This window comes from Clupea harengus, chromosome 2 (assembly GCF_900700415.2).
Source record: "Clupea harengus chromosome 2, Ch_v2.0.2, whole genome shotgun sequence".
NCBI lineage: Eukaryota > Metazoa > Chordata > Actinopteri > Clupeiformes > Clupeidae > Clupea > Clupea harengus.
Genome location: NC_045153.1, coordinates 5,710,243 through 5,719,970, shown reverse-complemented (window position 1 = coordinate 5,719,970; position 9,728 = coordinate 5,710,243). Strand labels below are relative to the sequence as shown.

The 9,728-nt window shown below is 43.2% G+C and overlaps 1 protein-coding gene and 1 pseudogene across 1 annotated transcript in view; one reads left to right on the top strand and one right to left on the bottom strand.

Annotated features, from left to right (window-relative positions):
- LOC105912355 (rootletin-like) overlaps positions 1-6,754 on the bottom strand; it is a 7,204-nt gene extending 450 nt beyond the window's left edge. Inside the window, exons 1-10 of the mRNA XM_031559233.2 lie at positions 6,578-6,754; positions 4,192-4,393; positions 3,898-4,035; positions 3,403-3,480; positions 2,869-2,939; positions 2,248-2,413; positions 1,911-2,017; positions 869-1,189; positions 400-580; positions 12-155 (exon numbers count right to left, since the gene is read on the bottom strand). Of these exons, the coding sequence (XP_031415093.2) occupies positions 12-155; positions 400-580; positions 869-1,189; positions 1,911-2,017; positions 2,248-2,413; positions 2,869-2,939; positions 3,403-3,480; positions 3,898-4,035; positions 4,192-4,332 (1,347 nt within the window). The 5' untranslated portion in view covers positions 4,333-4,393; positions 6,578-6,754. The remainder of the gene's footprint in view (positions 1-11; positions 156-399; positions 581-868; positions 1,190-1,910; positions 2,018-2,247; positions 2,414-2,868; positions 2,940-3,402; positions 3,481-3,897; positions 4,036-4,191; positions 4,394-6,577) is intronic.
- The window catches only part of LOC116223730, a 90,363-nt pseudogene that overhangs the window by 38,899 nt on the left and 41,736 nt on the right, over positions 1-9,728 (top strand).

Sequence of the window (9,728 nt, the reverse complement as noted above, 5' to 3'; positions counted from 1 at the left end):
GTTTTTTCCACCTGCAGTTCCTGATGTTTCCACTGGAGGGAGCTCTCCGCCTGGGCGATGATTGACAGCCAGGTGGGCAGCCCCTTGGCCACGCCCCCTTTCACAGCAAGGAGAGGGGCATCTCCAGCTCCACTGCGTGTAGTCATGATACGGGACTACACACACACACACACACACACACACACACACACAAATAAAATAAATAAATAAATAAATAAATAAACACACAGATAAACACACACAGACAGACAGACACACACACACACAAACATGACCTTGTTAATGGCAACTCAGACAGACAGAAAAAGAAACTGGTTTCCCTCTCTCTCACACACACACTCTCTCACACACACACTCTCACACACACACACACACACACTCTCTCACACCCAAACCTACCAGTTTAGTGAGGGCCTCCTGAACAGACTCGAGGTTTCTCTCCATCTCTCTGCTTCTCTCCCATTCCCTCTCGTCCTCCTCCTCTCTCTCTTTCTTCTGGCTCTGTCGTTCCTTCCTCTCCTCCTCCAGCTTCTCTATATCTGCCTCCCTCTCCTTCAGAGAGAGACTCAGCTCCGCAACCCTGCATTCAAACACAAGAGAGGTGCGTTTGCGTGTGTGTGTGTGTGCGTGTGTGTGTGTGTGTGTGTGTGTGTGTGTGTGTGTGTATGAAATCTTTGTGCCTTTGTTGCGGGAGATCGTCTGATACAACATGATGTCCCAGAGAACAGATTCAAAGAATCAGTTCAGGCCAGGGTAACAATCAATCAAATCATTTTTTTTAAATCAGTAAAAAATCTGTTTTAAAAAATCTGTTTTAAAAAATGTGATCAAATCAGTAAAGAAGAAGAGCAGAGTAACTTATGCTCACCTGTTCCTGAGTGCCAGTGTCTCTGCCTCGTGTTGTTCCCTCAGCTCGTTCATCTCCCTCTCCTTCTCTCTCTCCTTCTCCCTCTCCTTCACTCTCTCCTTCTCTCTCTCCTTCTCTCTCTCCTTCGCTCTCTCCCTCCGCTCCATCCCCAGTTCCCCCAGAGAGAGAGGGCCGTCTGCGGAGAGGGGGGGCGCGGAGGAGGAGCGTGGTCCGTAAAGGTCAGGGGTCATGGAAAAGGTCACGAGAGGCCGCGCGGAGGCACAAGAGGTGAGCAGAGAGGAGGAGAGGCGTGAGAACTCCGCCCTGAGCTCCCATAAGTCCCTGCGGTAGATGAGGTCATCAGGATCAGCTCTACTCAGACTCACAACAGCATCACTACATGCCTAGCAACTCATGCAGTGGCATATAAACAAATACAGTACCGTGTAACCAACTACGTTTTAATCACGTTTGAAACAACTTTAAAGTGAGGATGCTTTGAAAAGAACATTAATCGTTTTCACTTATCAATGAATAACATCCAAAGTGCATGCATAAGATTTTTCCTAAATCTAAATACACTGACATAGTATTGGAGAATGGACCGTGTTAAGACCAATGCCTTAAACGTGTAAAGAGTACTGTCTGTCTGTCTATGTGTGTGTGTGTGTGTGTGTGTGTGTGTGTGTGTGTGTGTGTGTGTCTGTGTCTGTGGATGCCCAGCGATGAGCAAGCAGTCTATGGGAATCTCTGATGGCGGAATTGTGAGAATATGTACATCTGTACATCTGTACATATAGGAGGATATTATCGAGACTGTGGGTTTGTGTGCGTGTGTGTTTGTGTAAGTGTGTGTTTGTGTTTGTGCATATGTGTGTGTGTGTGTGTGTGTGTGGTGTGGATGTGTGTGTGCGTGTGTTTGTATACATGTGTGTACGTGTGTGTGCATGTGTGTTTGTATACATGTGTGTGCGTGTGTACGTGCACGCATATGTGTTTGTGTGTGTGTGTGTGTGTGTGTGTGTGTGTGTGTGTGTGTGTGTGTGTGTGTGTGTGTACTCACTTGTCAGTGGCGGTCTTGACGGTGTTGCACTGGCGTCTAAGAGTCACCACTCTCCCCCATAGCGTCATCAGTCGAGTGTGTTCATGACTTATATGTCCTGTTAGGAACTACACACACACACACACACACACACACACACACACACACACACACACACACACACACACACACACACACACACACACACACACACACACACACACACACACACACACACACACTTCAAGCAAAGGCTTCTGACTTGTGATTCTACACCTTATCTTAAATAAGAACTAACAAATGAGAGGAAGCACAGGACGTGATGTCATCTAAAGCGCCCCTCAGACTGTTCATCTACCTGTTTCTCTCTGAGCCACTCCGATTCCCTCTGCCCCGCCTCCTCCACTGCCTTGGACCAATCATCCGTCAGCTTACGGAGGTCCTCCCTGAGAGAGTCATTGGCTTCTGCTGATTGGCTGAGCTCGCTGCGGAGGAGGCTGTTGACCTCTACCAGTCCCACACTCCTGAAGGGGCAAATAGATTTTGGTTACAGGGATTAGGGGGTAGGCATTATGACTTTGAACCACAGGTTTTATTTACTATTCTTACAACATAGGTAAAGATGACAGACAGGTAAAAAGGAGAGAGGCATCAAGAACACTCACGGTTCTCATCATCATATAAATCATAAAGGACCATTAGGAGGTTGTGTTATTGTGGAGAGGACCATTAGGAGGTTGTGTTATTGTGAAGAGGACCAATAGGAGGTTGTGTTATTGTGGAGAGGACCAATAGGAGGTTGTGTTATTGTGGAGAGGACCAATAGTAGGTTGTGTTATTGTGGAGAGGACCATTAGGAGGTTGTGTTATACTTTGATGGCCCATTTTCTGGTGAGGCCAAAAACAAGAAAAGAGGATAAGTGACATGACCCTGTGACCCTGTGACCCTGTGACCCCTCTGACGGGCTCTGCTGCTCACCTCTGCTGTTCCTCCTCCAGCCTGATGAGGGCGCTCTCCAAGGAGTCACTGTGTTCATCACGGATTCTCTTCTGCAGAGGTAGAACACAGACTCAACATGTCTTCAGCCTCAGCTGTAAATATGGGGGACCCTGTGTGTCTGCGAGTGTGTGTGTGTGTATATGCTGTAGGGCACAATGAGTGTGTGTCTGAGTGTGCCTTTGTATGTGTGTATGTGTGTGAGTGTGTGAGTGTCAGTTTGTCAGTGTGTGTATCTACATGCATATAAGGTGTGTGGGTGTGTGGGTGTGTGAGTGTGAGTGTGTCAGTGTGTCAGTGTGAGTGTGTCTGTGTGAGTGTCAGTGTGAGTGTGTCTGTGTGTGTGAGTGTGTGTGTGTGTGTGTGTGAGTGTGTGTGTGTGAGTGTGTGTGTGTGTGAGTGTGTCTGTGTGTGAGTGTGTCTGTGTGTGAGTGTGCCTGTGTGTGAGTGTGTCTGTGTGTGAGTGTGTCTGTGTGAGTGTCTGTGTGTGTGTCTGTGTGTGTGTATCCTCCTCACCTCTCTCATTCTCATATCCTTCCCCTCTTCCTCCACTTTCTGTTCCAAGCCTTGGCACCGGGAGCGATACTCCAGCACCTGCAAACACACACACATACACATACATGTATATAAACTACATTCAGCTAAATGTCCCTTACGCTGACTTAGACTAAAAATCAAATGTGCCCTAAAGGTAAATGCTGTGGGTGTGTGTGTGTGTGGGTGTGTGTGTGTGTGTGTTCGGGTTTCTCTGGATCTGACAATAACATGGTTCCACCCAACCTTGTTGTATGATTATCAGAGAACAGTGGTTCTACCTAACTTTGCTGTATAATTAATAGAGAACAGTGGTTCTACCTAACTTTGTTGTATGATTACCAAAGAACACTGGTTCTACCTAACCTTGTATGATTATCAGAGAACAGTGGTTCTACCTAACTCAGGTTCTCTGGAACATGGATCTGGAGTTTGTGGGGTTCTGTGAGTGTTTGGATGAGGCTTGTTCTGTGGTACCTTGGTCTGGAGTTTGTGGATGAGCAGGGCTTGTCTGGTCTCTCTCTCCTTGCCTTCTCTCAGCTTCCTCCTCCATTCCCGATGCTCAGCGTCCACATGCAGAGACGAGGAGAGGGAGGGGTCCAGAGACTGGGCCAGCTACACACACACACACACACACACAAACACTATACAGGCTGCAATCCCTGGCACAGGTTCATTGGGACCTCAAACACACACACGTACGTAGGCACACGTGCACCCCCCTCCCACCCACACACAGGCAAAGACAAACACAAAGACACACACACTCACCCTCTCTGTGAGGGCCTGTGCACGCGACTCCAGCTCCAGCCTATCAGCACGGCTCTCTGCAAGCTCCTCCTCCAGCCGTGAGAGCTCCGATCTCAGCTCCGCCCGCTCATCCTGCCAGCCAATCAGCAGGCTCGTATCCATACTGCCTGCTTCAGAGCATCATCGGCCAGACAGGAAATGATGCCATCTGAATGCTGTGATGCTGTTTTTGTTGTATAATTGTATGGAGTATGGGTTATTCTGCGTGCAACTTACAAAAGCCATAACACTTTTCATACTTCTCATGTTTGGCAATATCCTCTGCTGCCTCGGTTTCATAAATAAAGGATCTGAAGCCAGTCAGTAATATTTACAGTACCAGTCAAAAGTTTGGACACACCTTTAATTGTGTTTTCTTTACTTTTATTATTTTCTACATTGTAGATTTATACTGAAGACATTTAAACTACAAAAGAACACATATGGAATGATGTACTAAACAAAAAAAGTTTTATCTACCATGTAAAAAATAATAAAATCAAAGAAAAATCTTCTAAAAAAATGAGAAGGTGTGTCCAAACTTTTGACTGGTACTGTATAAATGCAGCATGTGCTGACATTAACAATACACATTTTTTTTTGCAGGCATCCATAACCATGATGGTAAACCTTGTACCTCAGTAGTAAAATCATCCGTTTAAATATTTCGTAAGTTTGTCTTCGTGACAAGTAAACAGACATATTTTCTACATATTCTAAATAGCCTTCATAGGCTATGTCATTTTGGATAAAAGCATAATCTGAGTGAATGAAAATGTAAAACCATCTGGCAAGAACTAATCAAGTCAGTCGTTCTGCTCTATGAAGATGGATCCTGATATTTACTGCTGTCATGCATTCCATCATCGTTCGCTGCTTATCAATGCTAGTATAACAGTAGTTGATGTTAAAGCAGGGGTTAGTGCACCAAATTTTATGAAAACGTAACTAGGTTAGCTGAATACACATGATGTAAGTACGTTTTACTAATGACAATACGGTGACAAGATACACGGCTATGGGTTTGCCATGACTCCTGCTACCACTTACAGGAACAATTATAAGAGTTAGTTAGCCAGCTAAGAAAGCTATCTTCAGATAAAAAGGAAGCTATCTGACAATAGCTAACGTTAATTAAATCACAGCACAAGTTGCTGCATTTGTAAGCTGACAGAAACGGACACCTGTTGCTCATCTGCCTTGTGTGGCTAGCGTGGTATTGGTCTTCCTTTTAGAGAACTTGCTAACAACAGATAACCAGATAGCTTTCTAACTTTACCTCTTCAAGTATTTGGGAATTGGTACTATGCATTCCCCGAGATGGCTTCAGCAGTTTAAACTCTGGCAAGAATTCCAGTAGGCCTACGTTAAGGTACTCGCTGTGTAGCTAGTACAACTCGCAAAATCTGAATTCACAGTCTCTTGCTCATTCACTTACTGGATTTGAAAATGAAAACTTGACCTTTCACATCTCCACTCGTGTTAAAGCAGAAGAAAACTGTAGCGGAACTTCAGCACAGCGCCAACTAATGGCTTGGAGCCGTTTTGCATTCAGGATAGACCAGTCGGGATGGGGGTCATATCAAAAGGTAATTCTTGTGAATCCTCCCTTCAATCCTTCCTTTCTTACGTCCTAGCCCCTCCCTCTAATAAAAACGAGAGGGAAACGAGGAAGGAATGTAGACTAACAAAATAAGCCAATATAGACTAGCATTAAATATATGCCCTTAAACTTCTCAGAACTACAATGCAAGCATATTTGAACACCCACATATACTATATTACATACAAGGTATGTGTAAACTTAACTAAAAAGTCCACTGGCGTTAGAATTGGACTAATACATAAGCTACATAAGTAGCTAGATATGTTCGCTACATAGTTTTACAGACTTTTATCATTTTACCTGATGTCTTTTTTCAATGAGTCAGTTAATAGTTGGTAACATGTTATCAAGCTAGATAATTCACACACACACATTCCGAGGAATGGACGCTGAAGAACACAACCCCCCCACCCCGAGGAATAGACGCTGGGCACAGCTGTCATCACCATGTTCTCTGTGTTCGTTTTTGTTGTCCATGCACTTCAGACCTGGGGGGTATTCCACGTACATGGTTTAGTGACAAACCTGGATAAATTAACTCAGAGTAAGTGGTAAACCTCCTAATAGAATAGCCCTCTGACATTGTTGTGCTAGGAGAATGAACCAATGGGGGTTCCTTTATTAGGAGGTTTACCACGTACTCTGAGTTAACTTATCCAGGTTTGTCACTAAACCACGTACGAGGAATACCCCCCTGACCTCTCGCCTTTTGTGTTTACTTCCTGCCTTTGTTGTTTTTTTCCCGCCATTTTCCGTACTCACCTGGTCATCAGACAGTCACGTGACTTTATGGATCCCGGGTACAGCATGTGGCGTGTGTTGTTGTGTGTCCGGTCACCGTTGCTAATCTAACTCAAATTTGCATGCGTCATGTCAGCCAACCATAAAGACACATAACTCATCAAAACTAAACAGAAACACAATTCCAATACGCCAGACAGCCTCTTCCTCTTCCTCTCCATCTCATTCCCATACACCTTCCCAAGCAGCCTCTTCCTCTCCCTCTCCCTCTCCCTCTCCTATATCATATTATGCTAACACTGATACTGATAAAGTGGCCATGTTGCCTAATGTTAATTGTTAACCTAAATTGATCTCTTCATCTGTTCATCAAATTGATGTTAACTCAGCAAATCTTCTCTCTCTTGTAGCGTGACCTTTGCTCGCAAATGGCGATGGCTGGTGACACATTGTTCCTTACCTTGTCCATTAAGTTCAACTATGCGTATTGGTAGCCGAACTCTACCCACTCACTTTGTTTCTTTCTTCCCCTCCTAGTCTAGTCTATCTTCGCTATGGGATGATGCTGTAGTCTCTCCACCTGACCTAGTTGCAATGCAGAAACATTTGCACATAAGAGAAGATATATAAAATGCATGAGAATGATCAGTGATAATACTCCCTTCCACTATCATCCCCCCCGTGAGTAAACTCCACTATTAACACTGACCATCATTCACATCCTTATCACACACCACTCAGTGTTCAGCTCATGTGTGTGTTCTTTATCTTTGCAGCTCCTGTGACTCTGGATCCCAACACTGCACACCCAAATCTCATCCTGTCTGAGGATCTGACCAGTGTGAGAGACAGTGATGATGAGAGACAGCAGCGTCCTGATAACCCAGAGAGGTTTGATGAGTATGGCAGTGTCCTGGGCTCTGAGGGCTTTAACTCAGGGACTCACTGCTGGGATGTGGAGGTTGGAGAGAACACATGGTGGAATATGGGTGTGATGACAGAGTCTCTCTAGAGGAAGGGAGACTATGACTCTAAGAGTGGGAACTGGTTTATGTGGTATAAAGATGGTGAATATAGAGCACGTTCTACCCCACAGCCCTACACTCTCCTCACAGGGAAGCAGAAACTCCAGAGGATCAGAATGCAGCTGGACTGGGATGGAGGAGAGCTGTTTTTTTCTGACCCTGATAATAACACACATCTACACACTTTCACTAAGAGAGTGTTTCCATACTTTGCTATTGGCTGTAAACTCTCTCCTCTGAGGATATTACCAGTGAGAGCCTCAGTGTAAGTACAGCTGCATAGCAAGAGATGATGTCACTTCCTTTTGCCAGGTTAATAATGACTTGTTCCTGGTGTTAAAATGTCCTCATGCATTATGATTTCTGAAAGACCTGTTTTGTGGCTACTGCCATAACTCATTAAAGTGTATGGGTTGTGTTGAGTGTACAGTTTAATTCATCATGATTTTCTAAAGAGAATAATCCTTTATATTTTTTTCTAAACACAAACGAAGTTGGTGAATTTTACCATAGTTTACCAACAACAAACACAAACGCTGATGAGAAAAAAACCAGAATAAAAGCTGTTTGAATGGGCTTGTCAATTGTAGGATTCATTCCTTTTTTTCTTGACTGATGCGCCTTGAGAAAATTGTATTGTTTTGTCGCTATATAAATAAAACTGAATCGAATTGAATAGGCCAATATTGTCTTTCATGTTTTATGTCATCTGCTTAGAGCTGAGGCTAATAGACACTGATGATGATACTTACATTCCTCTGTTAAATTATTTCATTTGCTTAGAAGTCTGTTTTTATTTGTTGTGGTTTTATCGTGGAGAAATGTGCAAGAAAGGCTTTGGTCTGGGTATTTATCCAGCACATCAGGTTTAGTGCTGAATGCCAACAGTGCCCCTGCTGGGGAGTGCAGTGTAGTGCCTGAAGGTATGACCTTGGAAATGATAAACCACGCAGGAATGCTGAAACATGAAGCTATTTACTGAAAAAGATAAGGTTACTGGATTTTATAATGTTTTATCTATATCCACAAATATGAACATATTAAAAGTATGAGATTGTATGGATATCATTATTTATTAGTAATTAAATGATAAAACCTTTTAAGCTTCTTTTTAAAAGCACTTGTTCCTCTATATGGCATTGTTTTAACACATTCTGAACAGTCTGAAATGAATAAATAGAGTAAATATTAATAAATAGTTTCATGAAACAGTGACGCTATGCGAAGTAGTTTATGCTGGGTTAAAGACAGATGTCCACGAGTGAAGGTCAAAGGTCATGATGTCACAACAGCTTAAAACTTTTTGTCCTTGGCTAGCAGAATATCAACACAACTTAAAAAATTTAAAATAGAATTTGTTATGTTCTGAATTGACCTGGTCTGGATTGAACAGTTTGAATGGGAGATGCTACAACATGACTTTGTACATTACACAGCTGCCAAAGCAGAGCACCCAGAGGATGGATACTGCATCTGCACATCAGAAAAGGATTTAGAAAATGAATATAATATACGTAACTACAAAAAGCTGTAATCACAAATGATTCACACATATTTATAAAATGTCCTTTTCATTTTACAGAGTGATAATAAGTGTTTCAAACTTAACCCTTTGAAGTCCACGCTCCCTGTGCAGGGATATGGTGGTTTTTATGGGGAATTGCTTTTAAAGCTCAGCCAGTTTTTGTCGGAGAGACATAGAAATTACACCCACAGAAACCTTGAACCCTTTTCTTTTCAAATGTACACAGTTTGAAACAAAAATATAAATAAGCACTTTGTAAGGAGAATAGGACTAGTCTCTTGCACTTTTCAGTCTCTGAGTGAGGTTTCAGCTCCTAACGACCCGCCTATTTGCAAATGACAGCTATTCATATGATAAGGGTATGGTAATTCAGTGATCTCTATTGGGCCATGGTGTGTCAAGAAATCCTGTGGGGGGTACGGGCCACAAAGACATTCCAGGGCCATTAGGTAAGGGCCATTGTTCTTGTCTGAGGTGTCCCAGGTGTGTTTACACCTAACTCATCAATATGCATTTGTAGGGACACTAGTTTTGAAAAGGTACAGGTCACTCTAAAATTATAAATATATAGTAGTGAAACCACACACACTTTCTAAATGCTAAACTCACCTTTGTAAAACTA